At 44.6% G+C, this 19,358-nt stretch overlaps 2 protein-coding genes across 8 annotated transcripts in view; one reads left to right on the top strand and one right to left on the bottom strand.

Annotated features, from left to right (window-relative positions):
- The window catches only part of krz (beta-arrestin protein kurtz), a 42,095-nt gene extending 34,435 nt beyond the window's left edge, over window positions 1–7,660 (top strand). For all 5 annotated transcript variants that reach the window (XM_089543413.1, XM_089543412.1, XM_089543410.1 and 2 more), the window contains exons 7-10: window positions 917–1,060; window positions 3,221–3,307; window positions 4,773–4,904; window positions 6,022–7,660. In XM_089543413.1, the coding sequence (XP_089399539.1) occupies window positions 917–1,060; window positions 3,221–3,307; window positions 4,773–4,904; window positions 6,022–6,106 (448 nt within the window). In that variant the 3' untranslated portion in view covers window positions 6,107–7,660. The remainder of the gene's footprint in view (window positions 1–916; window positions 1,061–3,220; window positions 3,308–4,772; window positions 4,905–6,021) is intronic.
- Window positions 1,377–18,063, bottom strand: Pyroxd1 (pyridine nucleotide-disulfide oxidoreductase domain 1). Of its 3 annotated transcripts, none has more exons than XM_089543408.1 (11): window positions 17,710–18,063; window positions 17,467–17,547; window positions 15,943–16,062; window positions 15,698–15,769; window positions 15,560–15,616; window positions 15,398–15,471; window positions 14,634–14,707; window positions 12,446–12,528; window positions 10,847–11,062; window positions 8,370–8,633; window positions 1,377–7,576 (listed from the first exon to the last, which is right to left on the bottom strand). In XM_089543408.1, the coding sequence occupies exons 1-11, from the start codon at window positions 17,812–17,814 to the stop codon at window positions 7,331–7,333; spliced, it is 1,392 nt and encodes a 463-aa protein (XP_089399534.1). In that variant the 5' UTR covers window positions 17,815–18,063; the 3' UTR covers window positions 1,377–7,330. The 3 variants fall into 3 exon arrangements, with proteins under 3 accessions (XP_089399534.1, XP_089399532.1, XP_089399533.1); XM_089543406.1 differs by having other exon boundaries at window positions 14,517–14,707; window positions 17,710–18,061; XM_089543407.1 differs by lacking the exon at window positions 15,698–15,769 and having other exon boundaries at window positions 14,517–14,707; window positions 17,710–18,062.
- Window positions 18,064–19,358: the final 1,295 nt, after the last annotated feature.

The raw sequence follows: 19,358 nt of genomic DNA, 5'->3' as shown, positions 1-19,358 counted from the left end.
GAGTGTCAGGCCCACCATTCAAAGTGGCTCCCATTAGTTTGAGCACCATTTTAAACAAAATTGCTTATCCATTTGGCGTTCGACTCAACAAGACTACTGTACAGACAAAATGGCACCGGTAATGCTCGGGATGAGCTGTGAAAAATCAGATAAGTTCTCAGTCTTAGTCATGAATTGACCTCATGGAATGTGTGACACTGCCGCGGTAAAGTCTGAAAAGGTAAAGCATGTCCGAAATTTTGACATTCGAAAAACTGTTCAGTGACTGTAGTGAATTATTTTGGCATGCACTAGCGATGAAGCTCAGTAATGCCTACCTTGAGGCTGCGAGTACCACCTTCGGTTATGATAGCTGCACTGTGCGATCATCGGTGAAATGGACTGATTTTGCCAAGTTTTTTGGCGAGTTTCATCATGCCATTTGTTGCCATAAAAGTTGCCAGTAGTTGTTTTTTTTTTTACTAATAGTGACCAGAAACTCTGGTTGGAAGCTTTTGATCTGACAAGTGACTTTCAACAGGAGAGGCCTTTGTCTTGAAGTTGATGTAGCTGGCCAGTGATAATGATCTCCATCTGGAGCGTCCATGGGCCATCAACAGCACCAGTGAAAAGTTGAGGGTGCCTGGTCAAGTGGGGGGCCTGCTCCCCAAACTCATAATTGCTTCACACCTAAGCATAGCAGTAAAGCAGTGAGAATGACCAGCAACTTGGCCCCTTTATTAACCATACATATGTATGGCTAGGGAGTTGAACTTTGTCTATTTTAAGTGCTTGTGAAGCAGAGTTTAAGCATGCACCAAATAACCACAGGTATGCTCAGCATAAGCTTAAACTTATTGGTGCAACACCCACCTTTGAGAAGCTAGTTTGATGCTGAAAGTCCCACGTGTGCCATTTGCCTTTTGTGTTTTACCAGGGAAGGGTGCCCTGTGGGTCCTGGCTTCACTCTGTCTAAAGTGTACTACCTGCGGCCCCTTCTGGCGAACAACAAGGACAAGAGGGGCCTGGCACTCGACGGACAGCTCAAACATGAAGACACCAACCTTGCGTCCTCCACCATGCAAGTCCAGTTGATATGCAATTGAAAGCAAACATACCTAATTCTGATTTCTTAGGTCATTGTACCAACAGCATGAAATGACAAAGGACAACAGAAAACATGTGCAAGTTCTTTTTCTCCTTTGTTGTCTTGTTCAGCACAATATAAATATTTATGAGGAACTATGTAACACAATTATCCACATTAGTGCAGTTTTTTAGTGCTATATTGACTGACTGACTTAATCCTTTATTAAGCCCATATTTCTGGTCTCTTGGATTAATCCATCAGATATATCCACCAACTGACTCGCATCTGTTGTCATTAAGTAAGCGAGTAGTAGTAGCAGTAGTGGCTTTATTTATACATTTGATTAGGAAGGTAAAAGAATTTTTGCCATCCCGGTATCGCGGCTGGAAGCACCTGAGCTGGGGCAGTGGAAATAAAGGATAGCAGGCAGTGTGTAGGAGTGAAAGGAAAGGGGTGAGGGGATAGTAGAAAGGACAGGGGAAGGGGTACACTGTCAATAAATCTATTTACATATCTACATGATAAATATAAATATATATACAGGTCGCACGCACGTGAAGATCTGGTAGGTCACAGTACAATCACACGCGCGACACAAAGCACAAAAACAGCTGGAGTGGAGACGTTCAGCTGTTCATCGTCTGAGGTAGCACACGTGGAGCGTTAGATGAGGTTTTTCTTCTCAGTGTGACCCGTTTTTATGTCCTTCTGCTATGTCTGCTTCTGTATGGGTGACGGGATTTTATGAAAGTTGTTCTGCACTGCTTTCAATCTAATTTTTTAACCTTCAGCTGATGAGAACTCAGCAGCCCAGAGGGCTCAGGAAGAAATATTTGTTTGTTGGAGTACCTGTATATGCAGTGAAGGCTCCGTTGTCAAAGGAACATGTTGGAGAACATAGTCAGGAGAAACATTGCCGGTAGAAACATGCAGAATTCCCGTCATGTACACTGTACGAAATACCATATTCTTTGTAGTCCGCTTTCAACTCTGCCACGCCTAAAGGAGTTGAGGCTCCAGTTTAATTATTGCTTGCTTTTCCTCCTTGGAATGGTTCCCAAGATGTTAGTAAACATAGAGCACTACATGTAATTTGTCTGTGTTCAGCAAATAATTTATAATTGAATTTATTCTCCAATGTTGTTTTGCTTTTAGGAGCCGAACAGTGCCTATGATGTGAAGGTACAGTTAATTTGGAGAACACAAAAACGTAAATATATAACAGCCACTTGTTTACTAGTAATCGTTGTTCTGGCTCCTGGGGTAGACTAGTGTAAAGCTGGAGTGATCTAAAACGACAAAATAGTAATTATACCTTGGATTGTCATAGCCACTGTTTGGCTGCTGAAAGCAAGACCAAAACTGCATGAAAAAGAAATTCAATTACAAATGATTTACTGCGCATAAATGGATTCCTCGTGGTGATTCGTGCTTACTAATGTCTTGCATATCATTCCGAAGAACGAACATATAATAAGAATAGTTGTCTCCACCCCCTTTAAAGGGCCATAAACACTTAATATTAGTTCCGTATTTTCTTCTTTCAAATGATGCGTTAGGCATTGGAATACATTGTTCACCACATGCTAAATAATTTATAATCTGATTTCTTCTTGGTGCTGTTTCCATTTCAGTTTTATCAGCTGAAACAATAGCTGCAATGCAGTGGGAGTTTCGGTTTCATTAACCAAAACAATGGCTGTGACGCATTGGGAGTGTTTAGGTCACGTGAGGCACAAAAATCACTGAACTGCTATGTCATTTTTTTTTTTTCATTTTAGGCCTTGCCTTGCAGGCTGTCCTAAGTATTTTAGTGAATTAAAACTTCGTGTCAGCAACCGTATTGCAGTTTTTTTTTCATTTGTCACGTGACCTAAACATTCTCCATACATCGCAGTCATCGTTTTGGTTGATGAAACTGAAACAGCGTCAAGAAGAAATTCAATTATAAATTATTTAGTGGTCGCAGGCGATGCACATGCGGTGAACCATGTGCACTAATATGTATCTAATCATCATCTGAACATCATTTGAAAGGAGAAAACTCACTAGAATTAGGTGTTCATGGTCCTTAAGATAAGTTCCCGAGTGAACCACAACACTACTGCCGATTGTAAAGTGCTGACCGGCTGCAGTGCATGTTTTGTGCAGAATCACGGACCCAGCGCAGAAGGAGAACCTTGGCATCATCGTGCAGTACAAGGTCAAGGTGAAACTCTGCCTGGGGCCACTTGGAGGGTCAGTCATTGTTATCTCTCCTCATAGTTCATGTACAGTATGCGAGGGTGCAAAAATCAATATCGGACAACTGCACGTCACACATGTGCTGGTTTGCAATGGCTTATTTAAGTACGGTTCTACCTTGCGGTGGGCAGTTTTTTTCCTTTTTTTGGGCAAGAGGCACCCGAAGATGTGAAACTTCGCGTGCAGAATTTCGTCTCACACTGGGACGTTTGCAATTTTAAAAAATTCTAGAAATTCGTTTGCATTCATTGCTTATCTGTTAGCTCTCGAAGCTTGTAGACATTACTTTATTTTGAATAACTGCATTTGATGCCAGCCCCTACTTGGTACATGCACTAGAAATCAGGGACCATTTTATTTGCTAACGCAGCCATTGGAGATGCTGGCTCAGCCACCCGAGAGGAGTCATGCACCTGTCCGTTGGGAAAAAGAACAAATACTGCAGATAGCTCCGACACAGTTGCCTCTTTTCTCCATCCTGGCGAAAGGTCTATTCAGCTATTCACATTCAGCTATTCAGGTCTATTCACTAGTCTATTCAGCTGACTGGACAAGCTTCCGCTATGGTCCGGTCATTGTATTTTGCCAGCTGAAGCAGGAAGCTTCTGATGCCAGAAAATGTGACCTCTGCAAGATATGAGCACTAACAAACAAATTGTTGTGCAAACTACAAAAGTCACAATATATTGTGTAAAAGCATATATCTGCAAGCACATTCACAATGTTGGTTTGGTCAACAAGAGAAAGAAAAAGGAGAGGAAAGGTTTTGCAGTGGCAGTGAAATGAAGCTGGGTGAGCTTTGTTATCGTTAAAGCTGCAGCGAGAAAATGGGACAAAATGCAGCTAGGTGGGCCTGCATTGCTGAACTGTGCGGCGACTGGTTAGAAGCCATATTTGCATGCTGTACACACTTTGGCAGGTTCTCTCAATGGCAGTTTGCCAATACCCCTCAAGAGAAAAGTCTACAACAGCTGTATGTTACCGGTACTCACCTATACGGCAGAAACGTGGAGGCTAACAAAGAGGGTTCAGCTTAAGTTAAGGAAAACGCAGCGAGCTATGGAAAGAAAAATGATAGGTGCAATGTTAAGGAATCGGAAGCGGGCTGAGTGGGTGAGGGAACAGACACGGGTTAATGACTTCCTAGTTGAAATCAAGAGAAAGAAATGGGCTTTTGCAGGGCATGTAATGCGAAGTCAAGATAACCGGTGGTCCGTAACGGTAACGGAGTGGATTCCAAGAGATGGCAAACGTATCAGGGGGCGGCAGAAAGTTAGGTGGGCGGATGAGATTAAGAAGTTTGTGGGGATATGGTGGCCGCAACTAGCAAAGGACAGGGTTCATTGGAAGGACATGGGAGAGGTCTTTGCCCTGCAGTGGGAGTAGTCAGGCTGATGATGATGACACTTTGAAGGAGTGAAATGGTACTGAAAGAAGCAAACTGCCTTTCTGCACCCAGGGATCTTGTGGCAGAGCTGCCTTTCATCCTGATGCATCCGAAGCCTGAAGAGCCAAGCCCGATTCGAGTTGTCAGTGAAGCGAAGGCTCCAGGCCCTGCTCCGCTGGACACCAACCTGATTGAGCTGGACACGTGTGTTGCTGCTTCTTCAGTCATTTTTTCAGTGCAGAGCATTGACATAAGAGTGACAAGTATGCGCAGGAGTGCGAGCTGCTGCGGTAATGGTGGCAGCTGCCACTGTCATGCTTACACAACTCTGCGCTACTCTTACTCGGCCACGTTCCTTGCTTAGCCATAACGCCACACAGAACTACTTTTATTGCAGTCGAGCGCTTGGCGTGCTTTGCAAAGCAAGCCTGGGTATAAGGTAATTTCTACAATGTAGGATTGGAACAGTGAATTTTGATACTTTGCACATCATAACTCTGTTCATTTAATTTTTTTTTTGCAACTGTCAAGATAACGATTTTGTCATAGTGCTGGACAACGTGGCAGCATCCATCAGAGTGCAAGCCACTTGCTTTGCTGTGAGCTCGGCATCACTTAGAGTGCACGGTACATTTGAAACATGAATAACGCAGGTGGCTTCAGCCTTATCTCACGGTATCTTCGTATTGAGAACTAAATGACTGGAAGTTGTAGTTTTTAGGATTGCACATTGGTCTTGAGTGTTCGTAAGCCACATTATTACACCTATATGAATCACTAAAGAAATATTTCGGCAGAGCTGAATTCTTTTTATGCGATCCAAGCCTAAGGGGCATGAAATTAGTATTTAGTTCTGTTTGCCAAAAGTTTTATTTCCTATTCAGCTGATGCGGCACTGCGAGTGGTGTATGCAGTGCATGTGCAGTGGTGCCTTGCCATTCTCTTTTCTTAAACTCGTCTGAGGTGCCCCAAGGCTGATGTATGTTGCAATCATTTGGTCTGGAAAGTTTACACCCCCCAACTAAAGCTATATAAGCTTCTCGTAACAAATCCACTAGTCTCTCCTGGTGAATAAACCACTTCATGCGAGTCACCCGGAACAGTTCTTATAGGTTTTGAAGTCAGAACATGGGTATGGATTTATAACTAGGCCATTTTTTGTGAAGAACTGCCACAAAAGTTGCTCCTATAATTGTATGTTGTAGCACTAGACCAAGAGTGCTGTAATAAAAAAATGAAGTATAGCGCCATCAGAGATGTGCCTGACGCTGCATTTTACACTGGTTTCATCCTCATCTGTTTTCCCCCTATTGTTGTGCAGGGATGCTGTGGCCTGCTTAGATGACGATGACATCATCTTCGAGGACTTTGCGCGGCTGCGACTCCGCGGTGAGACGGACGCCTGAGGGGATTGCAGTCTGTGCGCTCCCCAAGTGCCAAACCGTCGACGAGCTTAGCTCCCGTCCCCACCTGAATGGGCGGCCTCACCTCACGTGTGCCGTCTTTACAGGGTCTCTGCAAGAAGGCAAGGCTGTAGATCCGACAGCTGCCCTCCCAGCGTTCCCGTCCCTCATTCTGCGTCTTGTACGAGGCAGGTCGCCTAACACCTTCTGGCAGGGTGTTCCAACAGCCGAAGGAGTCTGTGTCGCCTCCCTTTTGTGTTCCACCTTCCTTCGGCAGTGTCCACTTCTCTGAGACGCACATCTTTAGAGTGGACTTTTGCAACCATGCAAATTGTGGACGTCCATCCATCTCTCTTTGGTGTGGAGCTTTCTGCAGTGTGGCGAGAAAGGGAAGAGTGCCGTTGTATTGTTCCCTTGCAGCGCCAAAGTGGCTGCCTCCTGTGACTAAAATGAATTGCAGTTTGCACACTTTACTGAAGCTGTTGTGCTGCATAATTTGAGAGGCGATAAAAATTGGATGACCTACAAGGCTGTGTCCTTGCAAGACTAGCTATAATGTCCCGTCTTGTGTAGGTGCAGACAGAAGTAAAGGGAGCAGACTGCAGCATTCTTACTTCACTTGCACATTGCCAACGAAATTTAAGGGTCATGATGTGTTCATGAGGGACGGAATGTACTGCTGATACTGCCACACATGGACACACCATGGCATTTTAATTTCTGCTTGGAGAAGCAGCGAGTGCTTTTGTCCACTCTTGTACAAGAGACAGGACTGGACATAAGTCTTGATGCGCACATGCATTGTTCCTGGAATTCAGCTGCAGGCTTCCCTTGAGCTGCGCTGCAGGGAAATGTCTGGCATGTCTGTGTGAATTTTAGTCCTTTTTGCAAAGTGGTTTGAGAAGTGGCAGGCCACAGTGCACCTCTGCCTGGACCGGCACTTTGATACTGTATTCAGCGGCCGTGCTCAAGCTCTCACCAGGTTCATCAGGGTCCCGAACACCGGCTGCTCGAGCAGAACTGTGATGGCAGTAGGTTTTTCACTCGGCCACATATGGTGTCCTTGAATGGCTTCCGAAGGCACAATCCTTGTCCGTCGTGTTTCCCAGTGGAAGACTCCAACCACGGAGTTGTTTGACGTTGTGCAAAGTGGCCCTGTGTCTGTGAAGACACTTGTGTGAATGGCAAGTGAGTGTGCCCAGTCTCAGTGGGTATTGTGGGACGAGTTCAGTCAAAGAAGTCTTCTATGTCCACTTCGGGATCAAGCAGGTGGTCAGCAAGTGGCCCCAGGTCGAGCTGGTCGAGGAGCAGATTCTCACAAGTCTCCTCCAGGTCCGTGTCGCCAATCAGCACGGCACCCTTGAGCCTCCCGTCATGGAGAAGGAGCTTGATGTACTCCTGGCCTGGGGTGACCCGAACCAGGGCCCGGCACTCGGCCAGTCCTTGGCCATTGAAGACACCCAGAAGAACCACCTGCAAGGCCATTTGCCATTAATCAACTGGCAGTGTGAGCTAATTGCAATGCTGCTGTGAATAAATGCCCACCATGGACAGAAACTGTGTTACAATTTTACACTGATAAAAACATACATGTTCAAGAGCACTAAGCAGGAAGGTAATCACTGTAGTGCGCATGAAGTAGAACTTGCCAAGGAGCACCTTTCGATGTAAGACCACCTGTGAATGTAGCTACAGGTGTATAATGGCAAGCTAGCAAGGGCAATGGCTCATACACTTGCAGCTGCAGCACCTTTAACTTTTTTTGCCAAAGCATGAGTGTCTAGCAGAACAGCAAAGCAAGTTGCAATGTTTACAGGTGCCCCAAAAAGTAAAACTGAGCAAGCGATCATAGAAAAAAAATGTGGCGTGGCACAGTCTTGGAGCAGATGCAAATTCGTGAAGCATGGGCATGCATGACACATTAGGATGAGTAGTGCTATACATTTGATGTTCGCCTTATGAGTGACCCGGGCGAAGCAGCGATGTTCTTCTGACATGTGCTCAGTTTTACTTTTGGGGCACCTTTACATGCAAACATGATACACAGGTAACATCCTTTCATGCAAAACCACTCAAGAAGTCTAGCATGCAGGCTGACATGGCAGTGGATGAACGTTTCACAGCAAAGCATGCACTGAACATCAGAATGAAAGCAGTTAGACGCACTGCCCATGCTACTCAAAGGTGTGTGTGTGCCGCACAAGGAGTGCAAAACAAACCAAGCATGCCTCGCATTGAAGTTCAGAAAACCAGCTGGGCTTCTTACTCTGTATCCAAAGAAACGTGTGACGTGGGAGAAGACGTCGAAACGTGCATCTGCCAGGGGACTGGGTCCACCCGATCGGTGGGCAGCCATGCAGGTGCCTGCCCAGTGACCCATTTGTCGCGCCTGTGTCCATAGACGTCGCTGGAACCAGAGCTCGGCAGGCTCCCAATTAGCCGTGCAGACATCACCCACTGCATACACGTCTGCCAACGATGCTCGCATATATCGGTCCACTAGCACGCCACCGTCGGGGGCCAAGGCAAGCTGCATAGTGTGAGCGGTAGATGTTACTTTGGGTGCTGCACAGTACAGCTTTCTGTTCCCATTTGTTTCATAAAGAATGTCATCAACTAAACATTATCGCAGAAGGTCCTGAGTATACCGGCTTTTTGAGGTTAACATTACAATAGAATCTTGATACGATCCCAGTTGATACGAATTTCGTAAGAATTCGTAAATTGCCCTAGCCAAGGTGAATTGTGTCCAGTGGGCAGAAATTCATATGTTACGAACAACCCCTGCCTCACTGCGGATGATAAGAACGAGCGAGCTGTGACCGCACTTTTGAGCACCAAGAGTTCGTTGTCTGTACATCACCAACTTCGCAATCATCACTAAGTGACGGCGCGCGGCCCATACATCGCCAACGCCAATGCCGCGATTGCCAGTCGCAGTGCACAACACAAACAGTGAGCGACGGCGCGCGGCTGTAAGTATACCCCACAGTGGCACGGGCTGGGACTTTTTTTTTCTTAACTTTTTTCTTAGTCCCGAAATAACCCCGTCATAATGTAAACGCCGTCACCCTAAAACAGATCTGCGTTAACTGTGCATATGAATTTTGATCGTTTTGGATGACACAAATATTTTCATGACCCCGTAAAATTTGTACGGTCGAGATGCTACTGTACCAGCATTCAAATTTTCCTGTCAAATTTGGCTGTTCATGATGCTGACAAAAGATGCGACTCTGATGCGTGGTATTTTATTGCTAATTATTTATGTAATTTTTTTTTTGTCAATATCGGAAATATCACAAAAACTGAATTGCTTAACATCTGTCAATGTGAGCGTAGAGGCGACACCATGATGTACCAGTAATGGTTTCGTGGGCCAGAAAACCATAAAACATAGAATGACAAGACTCATGACTGCATATTTAGCTAAAAACCTATATGAATATGCAGCCTCAAAAAATGCACAGTCAGTGCTTGGCCACCGCTGTTGTCGCTTTCCTCGTGTCTTCAGCTAAAAGGTTTCCAACCTAAGCTGCTCATCACAGAGTCAGTAATGAACATGGTTAATGAGTCATATCCACAAACTTGTTTATGATCCTCCTTGACAGGACCACAAGAAATCAGACTTAACAATTGGTACAGCCGTGAGCAAAAAAGAATCACAGTGACGTGCCACCGGAGCGGCAGATTATGGCAGTTACAAACAGCGGTTACGAATGCGCCAATAACAAGAGTGCCAGGCATGTTCGCAAACTGCACTGCCACGCCAGTCACACGGTGCGATTTTGCCACTCCGGTGGTGGCACTTGTGCTAATCTATTTTGCTCATGCGTGTACAGTATAGTGCAGTAGAGTACGGTATGTGGGGTTTAAGGTCCCAAAGTGGCACTCGGGCTACCATGTATGCCACAGCGGTGGGCTCTAGATTAATTTTGACCACCTGCAGTTCTAAAACTTGCACTGACATCGCGCAGCACTCGTGAGTCTTGTGCGTTTTGCCTCCATTGAAATGCGGCTGCCATAGCTAAGCTTAAAACCTATCCTCTGGCTTGGCAGCCAAAGGCCCTAACCACCAAGCCACCACAGCAGGTGTTTAGTAACTGCGCAAGACAACATTGTGAGAACAGGTGGCTGAGCAGACAAAATCAAAGACCTGTAATATGCTCAATAGGGTACATAGGCAAAGTTTTTGCATATCTGTGCTTTTTCCTTGATAGATCCCTAAGCAATAAAATAAAATACGAATTCAGCATGACTAGTTATTTACAAGCCATTTCTTACTGTCATTTTGGGCATTCATCGCCACCTATGCGTGGATTCAGCGTGATATCGCATTCGAACTGCAGTGATGCTCCTGATTACGTAGGCTCAGAAATCTCCGATAAGTTCATTTGCTTGCGCCTCCACCGTGTGCCAGGAAGCGGCCTCTCATGCTGTGCATCATTAATTGTTGACAGAGAGACGCAGAGGCATCGCAATTTTTTTTCTACTAGGATGGCACATCGCTTGATGTCAAATGCTTTGCACATAGAAGTGTCGAAGCTGTTTGTCGATATTGAAAATCAGGCTCGATGCCTGCAAGTGCATTTTGCTGGAAGGCATAGCAGTGCCCTGTGAAGACGAATTGTATGTTGTGTTCATCTTTTAAATTTTGTGTCTGTACACATTAAGTTTGCCAGAAAGTTCATGCACAACTTCTGCCAAGTTTAATGTCGGCTTCTTCTCAAGGCACTTTCCCACCTGAGATGCTATGAGAGCTTTCGTGTTGGGTGCGACACCAGTAGCGCTCACAACAAGGTCTGCGCCGAAGCACTTGTCATTAGTCAGGAGCAAATAGATAGGCCAGTCAGAGCCACAGTCGAAGTCACGGCTGGCATCACTGAGGCCCCTCTCTCTGAATTCAGCCGGGGTCAGCAACAGGCGCACCTCACAGCCATACTCAACGTGCACCTTTTTCTGAAAAATAAAAAAATAGAAGGTTTCACAAACTCTTCAGCCTTTATCCAGAACTGCAGAGGCAAAGGCAGAGTGCCTGTGTGCATCTCTACGCGCTTTTATTGGCATAAAAATTATGTTAACAGATTTTTAAAGTACGAAAATAAGCAGTGAATTCCTTCAATTCAAGATACATCTGGCAGCGGACACTAGGAAAGTAAGTCCGAAAGCATTATAATTTTAGAGGAGCATTGAACATGTTAGGATACTGAGGAAATATTAATGGTCTATATTTATAGGGTACCACATTCTGAACAAAGAGACCACTCTCACTGAATATAAAGCTTTCGTAAGCTACAAAAGACTAAATATAGGCGTCGCCATCAGCGGCTGATTTTGCAAGTAAAATGCATGCCTCAGCACGAATTTTTGTGCACGGATCTTGGAGGCCATTCTACACCGCCATTTACTTCAAAACGGTGGCAACCCATGAAAACAGCAAACGCCTCACAAGAGCACAGCTTCGGACTGTAAAGACAGTAGCCGCAGCAGAAATCCGGAAGAAGCTACCGTACTGCGCATGATGGTGACAGCGACAGAAGTGCCGCTGCATGTCTCTGAAGACAGAATATGACACTTTTTGGGGATGCTTGTTCTTGATTTCGCTACTTGGCTTGTTATGGTTACAAGCATTTTCAGTGTCTTACATGCTGTGAAAAAAATTGTAACCAAGTGATGCTTCTAATAAGGTGATGACAGCCAATGAGCGGAAGGCGCTGTACTACAAGACTAAAAAACTTGACGAAGTGGATGATCCTGCCGGGCTGCATCTGGCATGTGCCGAAAGTAGCGGACCAATGCCTCAAAATGCACAACTGCACTGCTTTATCCTCACTGCTGTGTCTCACTGCACTCCTAGCTCCAGCACTTCGTTGCTCTCTTGCCACTGATTGTAACTCCATTCAAGAGCCAGCAAGCTACGGCATACAACTCGCACCGCATTCCACAAAGTGAACCTGGTGTATGTTGATCACTTTTTTTTTTTTGTTAAAACCGAAAACTCCTACCTCTAGTTATATACTAGATAAAATGAAATGCCAAACATATGTTTCAACAGTCCTGAGACAAAAATGATGTTCAGTGCCTGACATATGCATGCCGAAGCATGAAAATAACAGTCCTCAATTTGCTGTTCATGCTCAAAACTATTCTGTGCAATCCTTTTACATGCACAGGCTACTGGCACAAAAGCCCACGACTTGCATCAAGTTTGACACTGTGACGAAGAATGTTTAACATGTTAGATGATGCTCTGTTGCAGCTAGCGAAAAGGATTCACGCCCGTGGTGGTATACTGCAGCATGCACACAAGTAAGCAGTCCTCTAATGCACTGAAGTTGTCACCTGGGTTCCGCCCTGAAGAACACGACCTTTTGCCCAGTCGGGCCCCAAAGCGCTTCCTGCTGGCAGAGTGGGATCTTGCTGCCCTGAACACAAAGAGTGAAACTTGTGAGAAATGCTTCGTGTACTCTTGCTGCAATACAGCTCACTGTGAAAAAGCTGCTTAAAGAAAATAAAGGCAGAAAACATCTTTACGACATCAAAGATTTATGTACAGTGCAAGTTGCTAAAGATGAATGCCGCAGTAACAACTGATTCAGTTATTGGCAAACTTTCTTTATGCTGGGTCGGCCATTGACCAGGCGGGACAATGCACTGTCACTTTACATGCAGCATCTGGCCCAGAATTGTGACTTGGTTTGTCACGTGGACTCTTCTCACGACTTGAACTAATTACCTGGACTTGGGGGATGCAACCAAGTTTCCTCCTTCTCAAGCCGCATTAAACTTTTCAGGATGGCTAGAGGACAACGCATATGTTCCATCACCCAAGTTGTGTGACACACACAGTGCTATTTACGGGTGGACAGCAAAATAGTACAAGTTACTGTTTCTCTTCACAGGGTGACTGTATGGCTACTCGGTGACACTGAAACGCCTTAACAGCAACACTACAGATTTGCTGTTTACAGCGTAATCTAGGGCTGCAAAGGCACATGACACTCAGCCCATATACAAATCTGGCCTGAACTATGCATATACCATAACCTTACATTTCCAAAGTGCTCTCAGGTCAAAAGCTCACGGAGCACCCAGTGTTCTATGAAGTCAAAGTTGAGTGGTAGGCAAGCCAACTACCTAAAACTAAACACAGGGTGACCCAAAAGTCACAGAAAAAAATGGTTGGGTTGGTTGGTTGGCTTATGGGGTTTAACGTCCCAAAGCAACTAAGGCTATGAGAGACGCCGTAGTGGAGGGCTCCGGAAATTTCGACCACACTGGACAGTTACTGGTGCGGAATGCAATTCAGCAATAGCTATTAAGGTATCTATATTTCACGACACACTGAGGCAGAGAATATAAGAGCAGTTGGACTTCATATCTGTGAAGTTATAGAATGCTATCTTTAGTTTTCCATACACACTCATTCCTTGATTAGTGCTCCGCTCCAGTCTGGTGTTCTAGGCACCCGGTGCCACTGAAAGTGACCTTCTGCTTGGGGAGCAAATTTCGCAGCAGCTGTTGCCGATGGACCGTACAGCATTCCTTCGCTCTCACTATACTCTACCTACTTCTTGCATGGTAACCACCCTCCAGTTATGCATTCCTAAGCTTTTGCCATACCCTAACCCTCCGGGTGGCTCCCATGGCAACCCCTCTCCAGTTATGCATTCCTGCACTCTCGTCATACTCTCCTCCTTCCGGGTAACCATTCTTTACTTGGAGATTCTTCTGCTCTTGCAATACCCTCCTCCTTTCACAGTAACCACCCTCCCGTCCCAAATTCCTCTGATCTCATCATACCCTGCTCCTTACATGAAGGAAACCACTCCCCTGTTATGCCAAACTACTACTACTACTACTACTACTACTACTACTACTACTACTACTACTACTACTACTACTACCACTTTACTACTACTACTACTACTACTACTACTACTACTACTACTACTACTACTACTACTACTACTACTACTACTACTACTCCAGCCACTGTACTACTACTACTACTACTACTACTACTATTACTACTACTACTACTATTGCTACTACAAGGACATGAAAACCAGAAACGGATGCCTGACAGCTGTCGCTGTAAAAGTAAAAATTCAATAATTCGAAGAGTAGACAATGGCACAGTGCGGTTTTCAAGAAATGCGCAGAAAGACGTGGGATTTTTTATTAACGAAAAATTTTATTGCTATTTGTCATCAAAAGGTGGTGCGGTAGCACCACTGCACAACCTACTGACACAACTGAGGCTCTACCTGCACCTATCTGGCAATAAAATCTTTCATTCTTAAAAAAAAAATTGTGTCTTTATGTGCATTTCTGCAAAACCACATCATGCCACTGTCTATACTTGTACCCCGCTAAGAGAGGGAAGGCTTCACGCAGCTGGGCTACTAACCATGGCCAGCCAATTCAGCATCCCCGCTGCCAGCAGCCTCTGGCTGAGCTGCGTCTGAACTACTGTTGCTATCACAGGTCTGAGCCCCTAAATGTGGCAAAAAGAATTGTGCAGCACCAGGGTCGAAGAAGGTGGCACCTATGCTGTTCTCCCGCACAGCCCAAAGGACTTGACAGCCGCGTAGTTCATGCCTGCACACAGCACCAGCAAAAATGTGTCTTTTAACTCCAGTGCTGTGGAAGCAAGGGGACAACAGAAGTGATTATCAATTTACATCAATTTCATTTTTTCCATCCAATTCCTTTCTTTCTTTTTCATTTTCATTTCACCAACATCAATTTCCGTTCCCCATAAGTGCTTCAAAAAAAAAAAAAAACATTACATGCAAAACCCCCTGCCTAGGAGCCCTGATGTCAAAGCAAAACATAAAAGATGGACATTGAACACTACTGAACATAACATAGCTTTGAGCACTGAAGTTGCAGGAAGGTGAAGCTCTGTCCTGCTCTTAGTCTACTAAGTTAGCATTTCCTTTGCACGAACCTTTACATTATATTTTTATTTCACTACTTCTACGCTGTAAACTAACAGTTGTACGCTGCTACTGCATCTAATAAAGAAGAAATAGAAAATGGTTCGGAGAATATGCGCTACAGCAATGAAATTCTTCCGATCTGCTGTCATACCATCATTGTGCCCAGTAACATGTTAGTAAAAAAATGTGAAGGAGGTGGAATTAAAATGTTTGAGATATAGTTTTTCCTTTCATACAACATGTTAGTAAAAAAATGTGAAGGAGGTGGAATTAAAGTGTTTGAGATATAGTTTTTCCTTTCATACAAGCAGCCGTACAAAGCATAAAAACTCTCATCAATGCTTACACCAACTCTGTGGCAATGCCCCCATTGCCAACAACTGCTACCAGTCTGGCACCAGCAAGACGGCTCTGGAGCATCTGGAAAATGAAAAGACGAGTGCTTTACACATAGCACATTCCTAAAGGTACTTGGCAAAATAAGCCTGCAAAAATGTTAACTTGTTACCTCGACAGTTTCTGTGTCTCGAATGCCCATAACCAGAGGGTTGTCTTCGAGAATTAACTAAAACATGGAAAAGAGAAAGGGGATGAGTTCACGACATGCTGAACACAAACAGCATTAATAATTATCTCCGGACTGTACCTGAGGCCTTGCCCCCATGCAAAGGCAGATCATTACATATGAGACAACTCGGCCACTTTTCAGGGAGACTTTCTGCAAAATAGATATTTTTTTAATCTGGGTTCAGAATACAAAGCGAATTGTGCTCATCAATTTCTCTCATCAAACTGATGAAAGCGGTTTGTGGTAGTGTCTATAAATGTTAGACATTACAAAGACTCACTCAGTGTTTTGAGACGTTACCATTAAGAATGTGCTATACTTACATGTGCACTGGAATCCAGGGAGACAAGCACATCTTGCAGTACTTTAATGTTGTTGTACTGCTGCTCCAGATAGCTCAAGGAACGTTCTTCAATGTCAAAGCTCTCCGTCACCCTGCATAACTAGAATTTGGTACAAATATATGCATATACGAATATGTTGACACATGTAACAGCCTTCACTTTCTACAATTTACTTCACAAATCCAAACTTACTTAGAGATATGTGCAAGCAATTCTGGAAACACTCCATACACTCAAATGTCACATTTGTACAACCACTGATGGCAGATTTATGCCCTATAAGTAAAGGAAGCGATAGGAATTCTTCAGACAGATTTAGTCAAGTAATGTCCTCTAGATAAGAAAGGCAAGACTTAAGCATGCTTCCCAAGTTTAAGTCACTGGTTCAAGTGGGTGGGCTAATTGGGCACTTTCGTCTCTTTTTAATTTTTTTTTCTTCAACACAGAAAATTACTTTACTGCACATGTAATGTTTTTAGCATTTACCATACACTATAAAAGACATACTCAACTGTTTAATGAAAAAAAATTCAGGGGGCACTCTGGCTCTCTAAAGTGCTGCAAGGCGAAAGCGTTTCCTGGCGCACTGTTTGTTTTTATTTACTTTCTTTTCTTCTTTTCTTAATTTTATTGTTTTTTCATTTTTATTTTACATCTTATTTTATTTTCTTATTTTTATTTCTTTTCTTTTTTATTTTGTTTTATTTTTGTTTATTTTCTTATTTTCATTTATTCTTACTTTTATTATGACTTTACTCCTTTTATTTTATTTATGAAGCCCATCCATTCACTAGATGCACCTTTATTCATGCTGGAACCTTGAGCCTTTTAGCAGTGACGCCGAAAGGCGGACGAATCTGCCGACGCGTCTGTCGACACTCCTGCCGACCGCGGAGGAGAAATTCTAGAGGCCCGTGTACTGTGCGATGTCAGTGCACGTTAAAGAACCCCAGGTGGTCGAAATTTCCGGAGCCCTCCACTACGGCCCATAAACCAAACCAAACCACTCCTGCCGACGCGCCTGCTAACGACAGTATGAGGCATTAAAGGCTTTCGCCTTAATATGTAATAAGATACCCGGGAATAAAGGACGAATCATGCTTGAATAACGCAACACGGTCGTGTGATATCGATGAGGTCAGTACAAATGTGAAGTTAAAGATCTAAAAATCTCAAATGATAGATTACGTGGACGGCTACTTTATTATCATAGAGCTTCTTTTTCTATCCCAGCATGCAAAAAAGCCCAAATACTACACACGGCCACATGCCTTGCACTTTGATTACTTGCGTCAATGTAACCGACCAAACTTAACAGATTGATATGGTCATGGCAATAGAGTTGGCGGAATAGCTAAAAATGCGCAGTGTAGTTACTGAGAAAAACCTACCCAAAAACCGATGGGAGACTATTACCGTGAAAATTTTCAGTGTGAAAATGCGTAGCCGCCGGTCAATTATAGAGATGTAATGTCACTTAATGCGCGGCATAACGTTACCTACCTTCACTATATTCGTTGCAGCTTTTACTATCGGCGACGCAGTTATCAGCAGGATCGACTCCTCTGGACAATTTACGGCCAGCTGAAAAAAAAAAAAAAAAGGTCCACATACAAAGCACATAGGGATGCATGTTCGGACTGCCAACGCCTCGAACTCAAACCTGTATTATGAGCCTAATGCTACAAAACAAAGTGATGTGAGAAATTTTCCAGCTGAAACTTCTTTACTGAACACGGAACTTACCTGCTCTGCACATGACACCCCCGCAATGCCTCCACCGATCACAACAAACGTGCTTTTGAGATCCGACGCTTCCCTTGCAGGAACATCGCCTTTCACGGCATCCATGCTGCAGGTGGCTAGCTAATCCGTCTTGATTTTAGCTGCTTAAAAGACTATAATACTCACTCCGCTTAGGACTGCGTGATTAACTCTCGCTCAGGGCTGCATAACTAGGAACAAGAAACTGAATGACTAGGAACCTAGGAACTATGCGACCATCGCTTCTGAAAGCGACCGAAACCAAACTCGGAGCACATGTTGGAACGTTGGCTACAGCTTATGCTGGATGCGTACGGCCATATTACGGCTGCAATTCAGTTTCGTTTTCACATTTACCGTTTGTGCTTTTTGTTTGTCAGTACTTGTCTCAACTACTTAGTGGCCCAGAATTTTTGCAAGCACTTTTACACCACAATCCTTTCGCGCTTTTTCAGGCACCAACAGCAATCCATGCGCCAGCGTCACTTCCTTCACCGGCCTCACCGGCATGATTTTTCGCAAAGTTGCGAATCCCTACGACGCTTGGGCCGTCCCGTCGCTCCGTGCGTTTCCATTTCTGGAACTGCATTTTCGGATCATCATAGTTTCGCTGACTATATTTTCGAATTGGGAATACACTATACGAAGTCGACACTCTTGACTTTAGAGTTGCACTCGCTTTGCACACGAGCAAATGCCATTTATCGTCCTTCATTTTTCTCACCACGCTAAGTAAATCCAAGGTCACCGTGCTTGTGGATGTCACTTTCATTTGATCTTCATGCATATAAAGCAAAGGAAAGGAAAGGTGCATAAATGGCTCCCTGGGACAGTGGACACCTTAGTCGCGCTTTAAGCTACGAAACCGATTAAGAGCGGGAGCTGCGACAGCTTCGAAAGCAAAGGAAAGGCGCATAACAGGCCCCCTAGGACAGTGGACACCCCAGCTGCATACGTTTGCACTGACAACGTTGTGGCAGAAACGCGGCACTGATTTCATAGGCCGTCAGCGTTTTTTGCCTATTGGCGGTGTCGTTGACAACTCCGATAATTTGAAGTAAAGGAAGTGCGCATAACTGGCTCATTTATTTAAATGTTTAACATTTTGAGTACCTCTCAGTCGCCGCCTGTGTCTTGGCCAATCCCCCGCAGTGGGTACGCGCCATTGTTTAGAGGACAACAACAATAACAAGTCAGTGGACGAAGTCTAGGTGGGGTGGTGAGAGAGAGATGTGGGCTGCATGAGTTAGCGCTGACAACGCTGTGGTAGGAGGCGCTGCCGCGGCACTGCAGCAATAGGCCGCGACTCTCGGGATCAACAATTAACTGCCACCTGCCAGGGTGGCGGAGTGGGTGCATTGCCTATCCAGTGTCCGGAGCGGAGCGCACTCAACGTTAGAGATGCCAAGCCGCCTACAGTTGGCTAATACCCAATATTTCTAACCAGGCTAAGCAGGGTTTGATACCTCATAGCTTTCGCTCTAACCAGGTTCAGCAGTAGTTAAACCGTAGCTAATTTTTTTCTTTCCATTCCTTCATCCATTCCCCCACAGCGCAAGTGAGGCATTTACCGAGTGTGAGGCAGCACGTGCCTTTGCTTCCCTTACAGCTTTTCTAATTTTAAACTTTAG

Source organism: Amblyomma mixtum, chromosome 5, assembly GCF_055824585.1.
Source record: "Amblyomma mixtum isolate Tamu chromosome 5, ASM5582458v1, whole genome shotgun sequence".
NCBI lineage: Eukaryota > Metazoa > Arthropoda > Arachnida > Ixodida > Ixodidae > Amblyomma > Amblyomma mixtum.
Note: the sequence above shows the minus strand (reverse complement) of the source record. Positions and strands in the feature narration are given on the sequence as shown.

What these genes read in the sequence shown, in the direction of transcription:
- Pyroxd1 (XM_089543406.1), bottom strand. Translation starts at nt 17,814, where the DNA reads ATGGATGCCGTGAAAGGCGATGTTCCTGCAAGGGAAGCGTCGGATCTC. An exon ending in CTGCAACGAATATAGTGAAG is followed by an intron (nt 16,063 to 17,466) that starts GTAGGTAACGTT and finishes ACCAAATTCTAG; the next exon opens with TTATGCAGGGTGACGGAGAG. An exon ending in CCCTGGATTCCAGTGCACAT is followed by an intron (nt 15,770 to 15,942) that starts GTAAGTATAGCA and finishes TCTATTTTGCAG; the next exon opens with AAAGTCTCCCTGAAAAGTGG.